At 31.9% G+C, this 18,588-nt stretch overlaps 1 protein-coding gene across 1 annotated transcript; it reads right to left on the reverse strand.

The window, feature by feature from the left end:
- Positions 1–11,395: 11,395 nt before the first annotated feature.
- LOC101511229 (RHOMBOID-like protein 9, chloroplastic) lies at positions 11,396–15,652 on the reverse strand. The gene is made up of 7 exons (XM_004516627.4): positions 15,362–15,652; positions 14,420–14,762; positions 14,036–14,231; positions 13,614–13,779; positions 12,694–12,864; positions 12,229–12,383; positions 11,396–12,004 (listed from the first exon to the last, which is right to left on the reverse strand). The coding sequence occupies exons 2-7, from the start codon at positions 14,754–14,756 to the stop codon at positions 11,746–11,748; spliced, it is 1,284 nt and encodes a 427-aa protein (XP_004516684.1). The 5' UTR covers positions 14,757–14,762; positions 15,362–15,652; the 3' UTR covers positions 11,396–11,745.
- Positions 15,653–18,588: the final 2,936 nt, after the last annotated feature.

The following is an 18,588-nucleotide window of genomic DNA, read 5'->3' on the forward strand; positions in this document are numbered from 1 at the left end:
TGATATCTGCTTTTGCTGAGAGATAGCACGCAGAGACTAGTTCATTTCACCTGCCATTCGGTGAAATGACTATTACTCTTGACGACGTCAAGGGTCTTTTGAGCATCCCATGTACTAGAGAGTTTTTCACACCTCCCGCAAATATCAATGAAGATTTGCCAATTGCTCCTGCTATTGAATTGTTGGGAGTTGCATATGATGAAGTTGTCACTGAGACTAGGACCAATAGAGGGGCCTCGTATAATTTTGAGTGGTTGAAAGAGGTATTTTTTAAGAAACTTCATGAACGAAGATATGATTGTGCAGCTAGGACATATCTACTTCATTTGGTAGGGTGTACCATTCTTGCTGATAAAAGTTTTACACTTGTATCTGCAAAATATCTCTTTCTGTTTCAAGATCTTGATAGTTGTGGTAAATGGGCATGGGGACCGGCTGCACTTGTTGTGTTATATGACTATCTTAGAGATAGTACATTGCCTGCAACCAAACAGATTGGAGGATATTTATCTTTATTTCAGGTACTATTATATTTATTATACTTATCATTATTTTTTTAATTATTTCACCACCTTAATAATTTTACTACATTTCAATTATTTACAGACTTGGATTTATGAATATTTTCCTAATATTTGTAAACGGGATATGGATGAACATATTTCCTCGATGCCACGGATGTTTCGTTGGACTGCAAAACAAACATCTGGGAATGTTGCATATTACAGGACAAAGTTGGATGCTTTGAGGGATACTGATATTATCTGGGCACCGAATTACGATGAGAACATTGTGACACGATTTCAGTCTGTGTCATTATTTACAAGATACATTCTTTGGTGTTTCACGATTGTTACGTATTTACCCGAGAGGTGTATACGACAGTTTGGGTATACTCAACACATTCCTCCTACACCACCGATGCTTGTTGCACGTGATGTCGACGTTGAATGGAGTATGTACCGGAATTTTGTACGATCACTTTGAGCTAAATTGCACCCAGCTGCATATCCACATGAGTGTGTTGAGGGATACATCCAGTGGTATTATAGGATATCTCATCCTCAGATGATCCCTTATGTTGTTGCATATGCTGGTCCTAATTATGATGTCGATGTTGGTCCTGGTCCTGGTTCTGATGCTGGTCATAGTCATGATGCTGGTCCTAGTCATGATGTTGGTCCCGATACTAGGTGTACACGGTGTCACGCAGTTGGTGGTCTTATACAACAGAGTTTAGATTTGCATATGGGTGGTCTTGAAGATCAGATGTGTGTCTTATTAGAGAGAGCTTTACACATTTCTAGAGGAGGACATTATCAGTAGTATTATAGTTGTATTATTCAAACTTATTTTATTATTCGCGAGTTATTTGTTATTCAGACTTATTTTATTAGCGACTTATTCAGACTTATTTAGTTAGTTATTTATTATTCAGACTTAATTAATTAGTGACTTATTTATTATTCAGAGTTATTATTAGCGACTTATTTATTATTCAGAGTTATTATTAGCGACTTATTTATTATTCAGAGTTATTTTTCGCGACTAAATTTCAAACAACATTTAAAGTGTCAATCCTATCATTTAAAGCAACATACAAATTAAAAGTGGCAATCATCTAAATTGAATACAATATTTAAAGTGTCAATCGTATCATTTAAAACAACATACAACTCAAAAGTGTCAATCATCTGCCAAAGACATATAATCTGAATTATTTTCTAAATCTAAAGAACCCCAATGTTGTAGACGTCCTGCATAAGTGATAGCCCATGATGTAGATTCATCGCTACGATGCTTCTTCCAATGTCATGCAAGTGGAGGTAACAGACATGCAGATTTTAATTTAGCTTGAACCCAATGATTTTCGTTAACAAAACCAATGTTGATAACACGACCACGTGACAAATCTCCATTATGTGCACCCCTCAATGGGAAAAAAGTCAAACAAAAAGTTTTTGCTAATGTAACAAGAACGAGATTATATTTTGTTGCTATCACGTAACCCATATCAGGAATGGTCATCCACTTCTCGTTAGCTTAGTTTTCCAACTCAGTTACAAGTAAAGACTCTATCACTTCTTGCAAACGTTCCTTGAATAATGCAGCATATAAATCAGGTTTGGACTTAATCTCTGTATACAACCGTCGACGTATAATGCTCCAGTATTCTTCACCATGACCAAGTAAAGCAACAATAGCACGATATCCACAGTTTCCATTTGCTTTAACATTAACTATGTCTTCAATATATGGATGAATTAAAGAAGGAAACTCGTGGAAATATTTTTTAACCTGATGGGAGACTTGCTGTATACAACTGCCGACGTATAATGCTCCAGTATTCTTCACCATAACCAAGTAAAGCAGCAATAGCACGATATCCACAGTTTCCATCTGCTTTAACATTAACTATGTCTTCGATATATGGATGAATTAAAGAAGGAAACTCGTGGAAATATTTGGATGCTTGATGGGAGACTTGTTTGGATGCTTGATGGGAGACTTGTTTGGATGCTTGATGGGAGACTTGTTTGGATGCTTGCTGTGAGACTTGAGTATCAACATGCTCAAAGTATGATGGGTCGCGATATACGCCATATCCCTTCGGCTTATTGCCTTTTTTCTTAACACCACCTTTTGTTTTGATTTTATCCACTGGTGCGCACATTGATGTTGTCTCCAGATATGCTATTTCACGCAACTTGCTCTTTAATGCCCTTCTTCCAGCAACATTAAGTGTTTTCCATGTTTTCCAAATTATATCCATCTCCGATGTAATGTCCAACTCTGAATCATTTGTCAATTGTTCATCCTCTTGATCACTATTCAAGGTTAATTTCCTCCAATGTATATGAACAACATCTAATGGGATTGGAACACCTTTCATCTTGTATCGTGCTAACCCACATGCACAAGGTAATTCATGAGTCTTTCTAAGTATACAACAACACACATCTTTATCGTTACCGGCATAACTGGCTCTCTTGTATTCTTCAACAATATCACCTAAGGCTTTCTTGGATACCACCCAAGTCAATTTATCAAAGAATGGATTGTTGTGTATATGCTCTTTGCGACCCTTACTTATCTCAAATGAACCTTTGATCTTAATAATTTGAAACTTCAGCATGTCATTCATACCATTCCATGCCTTACAAAAATCTCATTTACTGTGTTCCAAAAATCTCTTCAATGACCAATGAGCAGACTCAACCCTAATATTTAAACAAAAAAATACAAAATGTGAAGTTTTAATCATATATCATGCATAAAATAAAATACAAAATGTGAAATTTTAATGACATACCTATTAGTCGTAGTATTTCCTAGATGCAATACTCGATTGGTCAATGCTTCAACAAATCTTTCCTTATGAGGATTCAACATGTGTCTCTAACGTAGTCAAAGAAAATAATATTATCGACACATGCTTTCTCAAATATTTGCAAAAGTTCCTCGTACTCCTTCTCTTCAGAACAACAAACAATTTTCCTCTACAACTCAAGAATGGGTTCTTGCATGTCTTTCTTTAATATATATTGTTTGCATTTGGCTCAAACATTTTTGTTAATATGAAGTTGGCAAAGTAAATTTGTTGAAGATGGAAATACAATTTTAATTGCATTCATTAAAGCAAGTTCTTTGTCAGTCACAATCACCTGAGGAAATGACGTGTTTGAAAAAAACAACTCTTTTAACTTCTCCAATGCCCACCAAAAGTTGTCTTGACGTTCAGAATCCATATAAGCAAATGCAACATTAAATGTCAACCGAGTTGAAGTTACACCAACAATTTCAAACAATGGTAACCTTTAGTTATACCTGAATGGAAGTGGGACAACATTTCCATGGATTTTATAACCGGATTACCAAAGACAATGAGAAAGAATGATTCCATATGGGTGATAGTGGATCGACTAACTAAATCTGCCCACTTTTTGCCGGTAAGGACCACCTATAAGGTAGATCAGCTAACGGAGATCTACATTGCTGAAATTGTGAGGTCACACGGGGTACCATCGAGTATTGTATCAGACCGTGATCCGAAGTTCACATCACATTTTTGGGGAGCATTACACGAAGCTTTGGGAACGAAGCTACGATTGAGCTCAGCTTACCATCCACAAACGGACGGGCAGACTGAAAGGACGAATCAGTCCTTGGAAGATCTGTTGAGAGCATGTGTATTAGATGATAGGGGAAGCTGGGATGATGTACTTCCGTTGATTGAGTTCACTTACAACAATAGTTTCCACGCAAGTATTGGAATGGCACCATATGAAGCATTATATGGGCGCAAATGTCAAACGCCCTTGTGTTGGTATAAAGACGGTGAGAATATGATTGTCGGACCAGAGATGGTGCAACAGACCACAGCTAAAGTAAGGAAGATCAAGGAGAAAATGAAGACTTCACAAGATCGTCAGAAGAGTTACGCGGACAAGCGTCGCAGACTTTTGGAATTCGAACAGGGTGACCATGTATTTCTGAGAGTCACACCTACTACTGGAGTAGGTAGAGCCTTGAAATCGAAGAAGTTGACTCAGAAATTCATTTGATCATATCAGATTTCATGTGTCGCAGTTGAGGAAATATCTTGCAGATCCGTCTCATGTGATAGAACCAGACACAATCCAGCTAAAGGATAACCTGTCGTTCGAAGTACCACCGGTGAGAATTGATGACCGGAAGATCAAGCGATTGAGGACCAAGGATGTTTCATTGGTCAAGGTAATTTGGAACCCAATTACTGGAGATGCGACTTGGGAAATAGAGAGCAAGATGAGAGAACAACACCCAGAGCTATTTATCGACGCATAGTTTCGAGGACGAAACTAATTTTAGGGGGGTAGTAATGTAAGACCCATAATTTTAAAGTACCATTTATGTATTTTTGGTGTATTTTAGATTTTGGCTCAGAGGCTTTTTAGCCAAAGTAATAATATTTTGGAGTGTTTATAATCAAAAAGATATTTTGATGCGATTAGAATTTTTCGTCGATAAATAAATTGAATTAAGTGTGGTGAATCATGTACGGAGAATTTAATGCGTTACGGATGAAATGGTAATTTAACAAATATCTAGATATTTCGAGATATTTGTTAAGTTATATTTATTATGTATATATGTGTTTGTTTGGGGGGAAAAAGAAAGGAAAACTAGAAGGAAGGAAAAGGAAAAGAAAAGAGTATATAAAGGAAAGAAGGAAAAAGGAAGAAAGAAAAAACAAAGGAAAGAAAAAGAAATGAAGGAAAATTCGAATTTTCCATCTTCTTCCTCTGATCAACCGTGACCCATTTTTCCTCCTTCTCCCGTTTTCATTTTCGTCGCTTTCTTTTCTTCAAAACTAGTAACCCAAGGTTGGGTGAGAGTTAGAACAAGGATTTCGCAACTCCACTCTTCCTCTTTGATTCGAAAACGAAGAAAAACGGTATTTGAGATCCAAACACAAACCCCCTCCGTTTCTTCTAGATCCAAGCTTCATTTCGCGAAGAGTTAGAAGGGAGAGTTGCTCACTACCACGCCACAGTGCTAGGAGACCAATTTGGAGGCGACGTTGCGAGCAAAGATTTTACCGGCCTTACTCGCGGTACCGGAAAACCACGTTGAAGCTAACGTTAAGGTAAGGGCTCCTTCCAAACTTTTAGTTGCATTAGGGACTTATCTGTGGTTGTGTGGGAAGGAATTTGTCAGGGTTGGATGTATTGATTTGGGGGAAAACGAATCTAATGCGTTATGGGTAAAACCTTAGAGTTAGGTTTTGTTTATACTGATGAATGTTTCGTGGTAAATGAATTTGAAGTCATTGTGTATGACTATGAGTAAATGAAGTCTGATGCATTTGGGTGTCACGTTGTGTTGAATTGTGTTCGTTGTATTTGGCGTGTCCATACTTGATGTTTGTTAATTGGTGTGTTTGTTGTGAATTATGGTTTGAATGTGAGAGTATGTTTGAGTTTGTTTCTGTGGAATTTGAAAACCATTAGAGTTAAACGAGTATTAAAAATGGGGAATCTTTTAATACCTCGGTTTACTTAATGTGCGTTTGAGGAAAATGTTTAAGTTAACTGGGCGTTGAGAATGGGGAATCTCTTAATGTCTCGGTTACTTAACTATCGTTTTTGAAAATCGTTTCGGTAAATGAGTATTAAGAATGGGGAATCTCTTAATGACTCGTTTACTGAATGTTTTGTGTGAAAATCGTTTAAGTCAAAAGTATATTAAGAATGGGGAATCTCTTAATGACTCGTTTACTGAATGTTTTGTGTGAAAATCGTTTAAGTCAAAAGTATATTAAGAATGGGGAATCTCTTAATATGTCTGTTTGCTTAACGTTTTGTTTTGAAAATCATTAAGATAAATCGGTATTAAGAATGGGGAATCTCTTAATGACTTATTTATTTAATGTTGTTTTGAAATTCGTTTAAGGTAAATGAGTATTAAGAATGGGGAATCTCTTAATGTCTCGTTTACTGAATGTTTTGTTTGGAAATCGTTTAAGTCAAAAGTATATTAAGAATGGGGAATCTCTTTTGGTAAATTGTGTTGACCCGTGATAGGTGACACCTTGGTAAACTGTACTGACCCGTGATAGGTGGTACATTTACGATTTACATTTTTGGTGAATTGTGCTGACCCGTGATAGGTGGCACCTCGGTAAACAGTACTGGTCTGTGATAGGCGGTACGTTTACGATTCCCGCTTTTTCTTTTAGTAAATCGTGTTGACCCGTGATAGGTGACACCTCGGTAAACTGTACTGACCCGTGATAGGTGGTACGTTTATGATTTACGCATTTTAGTAAATCGTGCTGACCCGTGATAGGTGGCACCTCGGTAATTGGTACTTTGGCCTGCGATAGGCGGTACAATTATGATTTACGGCCCTTCGAGGAGGGTTTTGGTTTGGAATTCCGAGTCCATGCATTTTGGCATATACGCATTGCATTAGGGTGCTTGGCACACGAGTCGTGTTTGATTGAGTTTTATGATTGAGTGATTTGAATTTGATTTATCGTGTTAATTGCGTTGAAAATGCTAAGTGTTATGTGTTGATTATTGTGTGTAAGTATGATGGTTATCGAGATCCCAATTGTCGTGGTAATCGCGTAGGAATTGCTAAGTGTTAGGTTGTGAACTTGATTAGGAATGACTTGAGTTCATGCATGAATTTTTGGAAAAACGATCAGGGAAATCGATTTCCCAAATCGATTGGATAGTAAATAGGGACTTGGCCAAATGGACAAAATCGATTAGCCAATCGATTTTGTAATCAGTTTTTTTGAAAATCCCTTTCGAAATCGATTGCCCAATCGATTGGGCCTAAGTCAGGGACTCATCCATATTCGACCAAATCGATTTGGAAATCGATTGGCCCTTAAGTCAGGGGCTCAGCTATCCTGTCAATCGATTGCCCAATCGATTGAATCAAGCCAGAGTTCAAAATTTCACTAAAAACCTTCAGGAAATCGATTTGGAAATCGATTGGTATTAAGTCAGGGGCTCCGTTATCCTGTCAATCGATTGCCAAATCGATTGATTCAGCCCAGGATTCTGTTTTCATTAAAAACCTTCACCCCAATCGATTTCCCAATCGATTGGCTTAGTGAAAATCCTCAGTTTGAGTTAGATGATTGATTACTCATTAACTTATCCATGTCTTGTTTTGTTATGTGTTAATTAGGAGATTGAGAACTTCATTTTACTTTCATTTTTAATTGGCAAAGTATTGTATGAACTTTTCGCATATTGAAAATCCTGTTAAGGTGCATGCTTAGTTGAAAAGTCATTTTGAGCATTTAAAAACTTAATTGCTGTGTGTTAACTGTTATTTTTTTGGTTGGTGACCTTTTACAATTATTGTGGAAATCTGGGCTTTGCCCTCAGATGAGAGTCAGGACGGTCCTACCGGTTCGTACCCTACGGACGGGAATGGAGATGGGAACGCTTGACTGCAGTTACGTTAGGAGGATCTCACGGGGTGCGTGGTGATACTCATGGTGTATAGCTTTTTGGTAGGATGATCATATTAGGATGATGTATAGGGACTAGGTGTCCTTCTTTTTGGATTGGAGTATTTTTAGTTTGGAAAACTGTACTTATACTAATATTGTCAGTTTGACATCTTCTTTGAATGGGTTCCATGTACCATTTGATGTTGTGTAAATGTTTTGGATTTATAATTGGAAAAACTTTTCCGCTGCTTGTAAATTATAATGACTCAATTATTTATCCAAAGGCATTTCCTGATTTAATTCCTTGTTTGTCGTTAATTACTTTTTTAAAAAAAATATACCCTCGCTTTGAAAAACGGGATGTTACACTCTCTTTCCAGTCTCTACGTCTGATCGAGTAATGATAACTGTTACTCGATTTTGTCGACCTATCTCTCTTGCCCATGATATGACAGCTTCCCGTGACTCAAAAATTTGATCAGTTGTAAATGCTTCAGTTAAATATATAAATACTGGTTGTGTGTTTTCCATCTCTATTTCAAAAAAATATATTTAAAATAAAATAACAAACAAATTCAAAAAATATTCAAAAAAATAAAAATAAAAATAACTACCGGATTTTTGAAATTTCTGGATTAACTACCAGAAATTTCAAAAAACGAAATTTCCGGTGAACAAAAACTAACTACCGGATTTTTCAAAATTTTTAAAATTTCCGGTAGCTTCCGGAAATTTGAAATTTCTGGTATTGAAAATACAACTACCGGAAATTTCATTGACTAAATTTCCGGTAATAAATATAACTATAGGAAATTTAGTTGCAAAAAATTATTTACCGGAAATTTCAACGAAGGGTCAGATTTTAGAGTAATTTTTTTTTACCGCTCACGTGAATGAATTTATTAAGGATAAAACTGAGTTTTTAACAAATTTGGGGGTACTAATTTAAATGGAGGGTACAAAAGCTAACAATCTTAGGTTAGACTCAATTGATTTTAATAATAAAACAAAAAGAAGATTTAATTAATTAATTGAGAAAGAGAGGCCCAATTATCGTTAGAGTACAAATTCAATTGTTGAGATAACCAATGTCACAGTACAAATACGAACTCCTTTTTCTTTTCTAAATACAAACTTTAAAAATGTACACACTTTAATAAATAAATAAAAAGAATTAAACAACAATCTGAAACATCTTATAGCACATATACTTTTACGAAAATGGAAATTAAGATAGTGAATCATTTTAAAATTTGATTTAAACAATATGAATAGATATTAATAATATAAAATTCTAACTATCCAATGTTTAATATAAAAATAACTAATTCGATTAAAATTACAAAACATACTTTTTTAATTAAAAGTGATATTAAAAATGATAACATACTTTCTCAAAAACAGTATGCCACTACTGCAAAGTGGCAGTGATATATAGCAATTTAAATTCACAACGAAATTCTTAGAAATAAATCATTAAATAAACAAACTACTAAGATAAGTATTTATCCCAAATATATATTATATAAAGAGTGTTACAGTAATTACGAAAGGACAAAGTGTACTTTACTACTCTCTCCGTCTTTTATCTTTGATCATTTAGGATTTATTTGCGAATTGATTTTGATTTATTTGCAAATTGACTTTTAAAGAATTCTCAAGGAAATGGTTTAAGAAGGTTAAATTATATTTTGATATATATTTAATATTTAAAAATAAATAAATAAACAACAAGATATTATATATCATGGTATTTTTTTCAAAAAATATATGCTTAATTTGCCAAAGTCTTTCTGTACAAAACTTTTGAAAATTCAACTGGCAAAAATTTTCGTAAGCATTTTACTTTTGTCTCAATATTTTGATTATTTTAGAAAACCAAGATATTAATAATCAATGATATATTTCAAAAATACAAAAATATACATTAAATAAATTTTATTTTTATTTAATGAATAAAGATAAAAAAACTAAATTTACCTTACCTAAATATATATTATTTTATATGTGTGTGCAAGGGTAAAAAGATCAAGAACGGAGAAAGTAATAGGATAGTTTTGGTTACCCCAATTTATTAATAAGTTAGTATATTTTTATATTAGCTACAAAAATAGTAAAAGAAAACTCCTAAATAAAATGGATGGTCAGTTTATATGTGTGTATAATGCAATAAAAACTTATAATTAGAAACAAATATAGTAATATATAATATAATATTAATTAAACGATAGAATTGAAAAAATAATTAAAAATGACATTCATTTGAGACACTAATTTTTTTGTCAAGAATAATTTTTATTTTTGTTAAATACAATTTTCTAAAAATTAATCCCTATTCATGCCAGCCTAAAAGAGGGAAAACAAGTTTTCCAAAAAGTGAAAATCATTTCACTGTTTATATAATCTTTTTTTATTTATTTTTTATAACAGAGTGTTTATATAATCTCTTTGTACTTTCATTGTTACACTCACATTTTTGAGTTTTATTAATCTCTCTCCTCATTTTCAGTGTTACATTCAGAGTTTGAGTTTTTATTAATCTTATCTTATTCTCTTTTCTTGTGTTGAGTTTTTGTTTTTATTGCAACCATGTATGTTATTCCACTTGTTTTGATTAATGTATATTCTTTTAATTCCAATGTATGATTGAGCAACTGAATATATTGATTAATGTATTCTTTTGATGCCATCAATGTTCAAAAATCAAAGTTTGTAAGCAAATAGAATTAGCTTAATTTTTGTGAATGATACCATTAAGATTTAGGCTCTAGCAAGTATACTAAAATATATCAACATACAGATATGAAGATACATGATGAGATTAACAAGTACATTTCCTCTAGGAGAGGTTGATTACTGAATCTAACTTCAATATATTTGTTTTGAGAGATTGATTACCAAAGCTGACTTCCAATTGAGCTGTTGGTCTCAATTCTATGATGTAGTGTTGAAGGCTTGTTATAGTTTCCAATATTTTTGGTCTAGTTCCAAAGTCAACATTCCATTTAAGCAATATATTGGTTCTAATAAAAATAAGATATTGAAACTTTAGTAAGAAAGTAAAGAAATAAACTGGAATGTAACAACAAGGACTCGTCTGACCAACCTGTTTAACATGCAATTTTTGACAAGTTGGATTGCAGTTTTTATTTTGACAAACGTTTTTATTCACTATCTTGTGATTGATGCTCAATAAAAGTTAGTAATCAAGTATATTTCTTTTTTGTTTTGGTTGCATTACAGATTTGATTAAAAAAGCATGATTCATGAAGAGTTCTATAGTCCAATTGATGTTTATTAATTTAAGAAAATGTTTTGTATTCAATTCATGTTTATAATGTATATATACAGGTTAACCTTTGGAAAAAAATAACTGTTCAATTTGTTTGAATTTGAATGAAACAAGACAAACCTTCAAATGAAATAAGACAAACATTCAAATCCAAACTGAATCCATTATTAGAATCGTATGTCACAAACTACTAATTCATATTGTGTATATGTTGTATACTCTATCTTGGGAAAGATCATTAAAAACATTATTGTTTGTGTTACATCTATTGTTCTTTGTGGCCAAGGACTAAGCTCATACAATCATATACAGAAATAAGAGAGCCTAATCTTAGTAATATCATATCAAATGCTTCCATGATGCATTTCAACTCTTCTTACTCTATATTTATAAAATGTACATATTTTTGTATGACAGTTGACAGCACCGTCCTACGAGATAAATCTTTCGGAAAAACCTGACAAGTCGATGACATGTTGCATCAACGAAATAGCTACATATATTCCAAGGCGATAACTGCTACTTCATTAACAGGTGCCAATGCAATGAGAGGTGGCTCCATAAACAAAAGGAATGAGCTTAACACGACGATGAATATGGCGAATATAATTAGTGATTTAAAAGAACCACCATATTTGGTAACAAGTTTGATTCCTTTTCCACCAGTTCTTGGTGATGTTTCATTCAACTGAAGAGTTGGACTAGTTAGAAAGCCATATGCCATGCCTGTGAAAGCTGCTCCAAAATGTGACCTACAAATGAGTCAGCCATCAGGTAAAGATTTATATTTTACAATTTGATTCACATTTTGGAATATATATAACTTTTTCCTTAAGAATACATTTCTTCCATCTCATTACTATGAGCTTTCATGTATACTTTTGACATGTTAAGCTTATGATTAGAAGTTTCTATCATATTGTGTTGTGTTATATCAAATAAGCTACTTTCTCTAAATAATGTAAACCATACATACCATTCATCAATTGGACCAATGTTGCATAATATGAAACCAAGAGCTGTGATAACTATCGCCTTTCGGAATAGATTCTCAGAATCATCATTTGCAATAACATCTTTATTTTGAATTTGGTACATGAGCCAAGCACCAATTATTGCAAATACAGGTCCCTGAGTGCAAATTCATGTTAGACACAGAAAGTTGAAGACAAAACAAAAAGTAAGACATTGTAAAAATTAAGTTCAACACACAATTCATTTGGGTTTGGATTTCATGCAGTAACTACATGACGTTTATTTGTATTATTGATAAAATTATTTCAGGATGATTTAGTGAATGTGTAATGTGAGCGGATTGATTTAAAATCGACTGTTGAGATCAATTAATGTGTGTAACTGCATGATTTTGCAACTGCAGTGAATCCGAATCCGATTAATGATATCCTAGAATGCTAGGAATTGTAGAATGATTGATACTTACAGTTCCACCAACAGTTGGATCAGGAGTATGTAGAAAACTTGCCAAATTTCCAGAAACTCCACCAAGTATGTAGATTAAGAAAAATGTAAAGGAACCATAGCCTTTGCAAACTTGAGGCCCAAATGATACAAGGGCCCAACAACTAAGAGCCATGTGAAATATTCCTGCATGCTGCATATGAAAAATTTGTTAAAAAGTATGCACATGAAGCAAATTTACAATGAGATCAATGACAATCAAGCATGTGCTACTAAGTTTATATCTTAAACAAATGACATAAGATACTTTCTTACTTAAGTTTCACCTCTCATCAAGAGTATACACTAACAAAACACATGATGCATTATGTTCCTGATTTTTCATGATGGTCTCTATGAAGTGAGTGAATGGAGTGGTGGATTTAGAAACCTGAGTCAGTATCTATTTAAAAAATATTAATAATTATTAGAGGAAATTGCACTGACCTCTCCAAAGGTCGAATTTGGACAGTTTGCTGTCATCAATCCATGCATTCACGCAGTCAACATGTCAGCGGACATTGAATCTAAATTGGACGGTTGAGATTTCAATGTAGATTTTTATTTGAAAAAACTGAAATACCGACCGAGCTTGAAATCTGGATTGTCCGATCTCAATCCAAAGGCCACCAATGTGTTGACTGTGTGAATGCGTAGATTGCTGACATCAAGCAATCCAAATCTTTTGAGGTCTCTTAAATAACACATACACCCCTTCCAAATTTAAAATAAACACTAAAATAGAGAAAATCATCCCAAAAGTAAATTAAGAAAACATAGCACAAATTTAAACAAAACATCATAATTAAATGATGTGATTAGTCCTAGGTGATGACTAGTGTCATGTAAATAGTGCACTATGTATGTGAAATGGAAACACAGACCCAATTCTCAATCTTGTACCAGAAACATTGGTGTTATAAGCCTCCACCATTCTCCAACCATGATCAAATGATTTATCTTTGCTCCATATAGCAGAGGAAGTGAAAACAGCATTAATTCATCATTCCTTATAGGACTTGCTATTTCAAATAGAAACACTGCAATGTTCACTGATGCCAATATACCACTGTACCAAATATCACAACATAGAAGGATAAAAAAGAGTTATTTTATAAATAGAATCTGAAAAAAAAAAATCTAAAAACTACTTCAAATAAAGAACTACTTTGAGTAGCTAGCTTCTCTTGAAAATCACTTTCAAAAGATGAGTTTTTTAAAACAGGTATTTTCATTATGGTCGGCAAACACAAAATAGCTTCTGCTTTTCTTAAAAATCTTTCTGCTTAAAACAATTATTTTCATTATGACAGATCAAGACTTACATGAGGTAAAGATTGGAGGTTTCATTTTGCTGCTGTGAATCTAAAGCAGATATTGGACCACTTCTTATATTCACAAAAGTATTTGGTTTCTTAAATTTTGTTCTTTGAGTATCTTGGCTGATAATTTGTGTTGGAACTAAATATCCATCCTTATGATTTTCAACATTAGACGCCGCGCGAGATTCTTGATTTATGCCTGCATACAGAGATACTTACATATTATTCATCTTTACAGTATGCATTAAACAAATATTGCAACACTGAGTGAATGAATATAACTACGTGTGTCTGTGTCAGACACGTGTCTCACACCAAACACACCTTTGATCTAAAGTGTTAGTGTTAATGAAAAAACTATAATACTAAAATGCAATTACACTTTACCATTATTTAGTTTACCAAGATACTCATCAAGAGACTCTAGACCATGTTTTGATCCATATTGATCATTTCTTTGGTACACCTTCATTACATCATTTGATGTATCAGAAACATGTAATTTAGTATCATGTTGGATTTTTCCAAAATAAGAATCTAATGATCTTAGTTGATTCTCAATAGATTTAGGCTCTGATAAACACTGAACACGTAATTTTGTCGCGGCCTTGAGCATATTATCACAATCATTCATGAACCTTTTGCCATTCTGTCTAATTACACTTTGAGTTTGTAGATTTTGATCCTTGTAAGGTGTTCTGTAACATATTGAAAATGCAGCCATGAAAACCTGAAGAAGGGAAAAGAAAAAAGGATGAGATAGAAAACATTCATGTGTTCTTGAAATGAATATCCGCATTGATTGAAATTCATCTGAGTTCTACCACGTAGGAATCGAGAATTTCAACCAATTAGAGAGTGTCTTGAAAAGTGAGTGTTGCGTAAAAACATTAGTGAAATATAAATTGTCTATAGTGGGAGTTACTTATCAATACATTCGTATATAATATCAACAATTGATTTATTCATTAATTTTTGGTATCATCAGTTTTAGACTATTAAGTGAGTTGTTTACTTTTGAAGAGTCTGAACGCAAGATATTGCCGAATCTTATAGTTATATTTATATTCATTTCCAAATTCATGAGCTGCAATTTTAGTGTCCAAGCTTAGATTAACAACTACCTTTCCGGTTCACAGAAATACATCAATAAGGCTTTGTTTTCATTGCTTTAAAGCTTACAAATTGAAGAAATTATGAAAAATTAAAAACATGAAAACCTTCTTTTCAAAGAAACCGAAAAAAAAAGGGCTACCTCTTAAAAGTACCAAAAATGCAACTAGAATTATTAAACTCAGAATATGAAAAACACAAATTGAAATATCCTACCTGTGTAAGTTAGTTTGGTTATCAGTTATCAGGAAGAGCTTCAGAATTCAGGTTAGAGCAGTTGTTACTTAGTACCGGCATTAATTGCATTACTATATATGGCTTCGTGATGGTTGATTGAATTTTTCTTTTTTTTTTCTTTTTTTATGTAAACAGGGTCTTCTCTAAGTGGAAATGTGGAGATTAAATCATCTAATATGATATAACTACAATTAGGGATGAAAATAGATAAGACTGACAAAAACTTATTCTATAAGCAGATTTTTTTCTTAAACACATAGAACTAAGGCTTCTTAGAAAATCTATTTAATTAAAAATGTCAGGTTATATGTATATATATATAAATAATATTTTTTTATTACTATAATTATTATATTAAATTTTAATTTTTTTATTATATATTTAACTTTTAGTAATTTACGCATATTAATCTTATTTAATTTTAACATATTTAAATGTATTATTATAAAATATAATTTAAGTATAATGTATATAAAGTCATATTCTTTAAAATATAATGTTAAAGATCAAAATAGAACTTGATTTCATTGACATATTAACTTGTTAATCTATTTAAAGATATGTTTGATTATTTATTCAAAAATGTTAAAATGAAATAGGCTTTTAAGTAAACTGACATGTCATATCAGATTTCTATCAAGCTCAGACTATCCATAGGTCAGACTTAAACCTTAAATTTTTTGACATGATCAGGTCTAATTAAGCCTAGCTCATCAATTCAGCTTATTCCCACCCCTAACCACAAATGGACATTTAATCTTTATTTTCTCTTAAGAGATATAATTTTCATTTAGATGTATTTATTATTTTTTTAAATATTTTTCTATTAATACTACTAAATGTTTTAGAGGATGAAAATTTGGAATTAAACATTTTCATATATAAAATGTACAAATTAAATCCATAACTTATTATTATAATATATGTGAAAAAGGTCAAAAATATTATTGTATTATTCGTATTTTTAGCATTTCTTATGCTTTGAATAATTCAGATTTAATAAATTTCAGTTTGGCTTGTTAAAAAAATTTAGATAGAGTTGGTAATTTTTTTCTAAAAAATTTGACCGCAAAAGTCACACATTAAATATAAATAAATGAAACGTCGCCTTCTAACAACTAAACTTGTACTTTTTTTTACAACAACCAATATTAATAATAAAAAATATGTTAATATTATTAATATTTTGTTGAATAAAAATTAAACATACGACTTTATCACTTTAGTATGGAATTCTCTCATCTCAACCACCGAACCGATCTTATATTCTTAACAAATAAAATTGGCATTTTAGATAGGATAGTGACAACTTATTCCCTAATCAAGTCGTGTTACCTTATCTTTGTTTTAGCCAGTCATGTTTTGTAACAAGAGATATGTGAAGTTAAAGAACCAATAAATGAGACTAATAGGATTCGGATGGATCCACTATTAATCAATCCTATTCATACGTTGCATGCTCAAATACCTCAAACTTATAGTTGGAGTTTTCTGTCAGCATATAAAAAAAACTATGTGGAGTAGGATTATTAATAGGGAAAATTTTGTTACATGAAAGAAAAATAAAATACTTGATATGTCATATTTTTATATAAAAAATCAAAATCAAAATCAAAATAAGAAAGACCATACCATCTACACAATGGACGAATATTTTAATAAGCTAACGTTAAAATTAATTTAATAAATAATTGTAGTATCCATTTGATGTATTCACTTGCATAAAGAATATTCGATTTCTAGTTAATATGATCTCACAATAAAATAAAAATCAAGATTGAATATACTTAATAATTGGTCAATGTATCTCATAATTGGAAGAAAACAAATAATTTTTTGTTATAAAAAGAATGTAAAAAATTATATATTTTAGGTAAGGTAAAAGTTGTGAAAGTTTACACCGTGGATTGGTATTTCAAATTTGTTCAATACTCCAACAACCAAAAACGTCTTCGATAATATTTTTATTTTTATTTTTTTATAAATAAATGTTAATATATATATATTAAGAGAAAGGAAAAATATTAGTTACTAAAGATTGAACTATGAATCTTCAGCCTCTAACTCCTTAGGTCATATCAATAGACTACTCGCTTGATTCATAATTACTTTCGTAAAAAATAAAATTAATGACACGTCTAAGAAGAAGTGACTAAATTATACAAGAGATTATTTGATAACATGTAGTAATATAGCATTTTCTTTAATAATTTGATTTGAATATATCATTAATATAATATATATATATATATATATATATATATATATGTTGGCATATTTTTAAATGTGTGTGAAAATATATTATTTCTCTATTAATTAAATGATTTGACACCATATCGGTAGATACATGCGTAAAATAACTTCACATGTAGTATATAAAAGTTTAATTCTTTTTATATTTCAAAATAATATTTGAAATTTTGTTAATAATTTTTGAAATTATGTTCATTCTCCGTATGTTTGAAGGAAATATAAACGAAGCTTTTGATGAGATGTGACAAAAAAAAGTACCCTTCGATCCACTTCTTCGGACATTGAAAATGCTTATATTTTTCTCAATCGTTTATTTCAAGGATGTATGTTGGGCTACACATTGAAACGAATGTTAGATTTAAACTTGGGCCCGAAATACTTACCCTCTCATCTATATTTCCAAAGAAAATTAAATTAAACTTAATTTTAAACTTAATTTTAACTTATTTTAGTAATTAATAAATTTTAAATTTATTTTTGTGAAAACACTTATGTTGTCATTAATATCACTTAAAATTGACTCACTTAAAATTTTGTTCGATTTAAACCATTTTAAAGTTCATCCAACTCCGCGATTTTTACCCTCAAATGTTTACACTACCGAAACCATAGCTTGTTTTTTTACCAAAATAAAGCTTTAAATCACAATGATTCCAAACATAGAATTATAACATACCGTGCATTTGTCAGAGTTTCTCAATACTAGAGAATCAATTACAAATCCCACAGCTTGTTGATTTAACATATTCATCTATATTTGTTGGATGGAATCTTAAAAGTAATAAAAAAAAGACTATTTATGATTCATAATGGTAAGACTTGTTTCTATTACTTATGACAAAAAAAAATATACCAAGCTCAAAAGTTTACCTCTAATGCCAACGTACAGATGTTGCTAACTCAATTGGCCTTGCACAATTATATGGTTCATTAAAATCAGTTTTGAGCAAAAA

Source organism: Cicer arietinum, chromosome 2 (assembly GCF_000331145.2).
Source record: "Cicer arietinum cultivar CDC Frontier isolate Library 1 chromosome 2, Cicar.CDCFrontier_v2.0, whole genome shotgun sequence".
Classification (NCBI taxonomy): domain Eukaryota; kingdom Viridiplantae; phylum Streptophyta; class Magnoliopsida; order Fabales; family Fabaceae; genus Cicer; species Cicer arietinum.

Bases quoted from the DNA above. Each gene is read 5' to 3' on its own strand.
- LOC101511229 (XM_004516627.4), bottom strand. From the start codon at position 14,756: ATGGCTGCATTTTCAATATGTTACAGAACACCTTACAAGGATCAAAAT. The intron at 13,780-14,035 runs GTAAGTCTTGAT...TATTTGGTACAG, and splicing joins ACCTCCAATCTTTACCTCAT to TGGTATATTGGCATCAGTGA. The intron at 12,384-12,693 runs GTAAGTATCAAT...ATTTGCACTCAG, and splicing joins ATCCAACTGTTGGTGGAACT to GGACCTGTATTTGCAATAAT.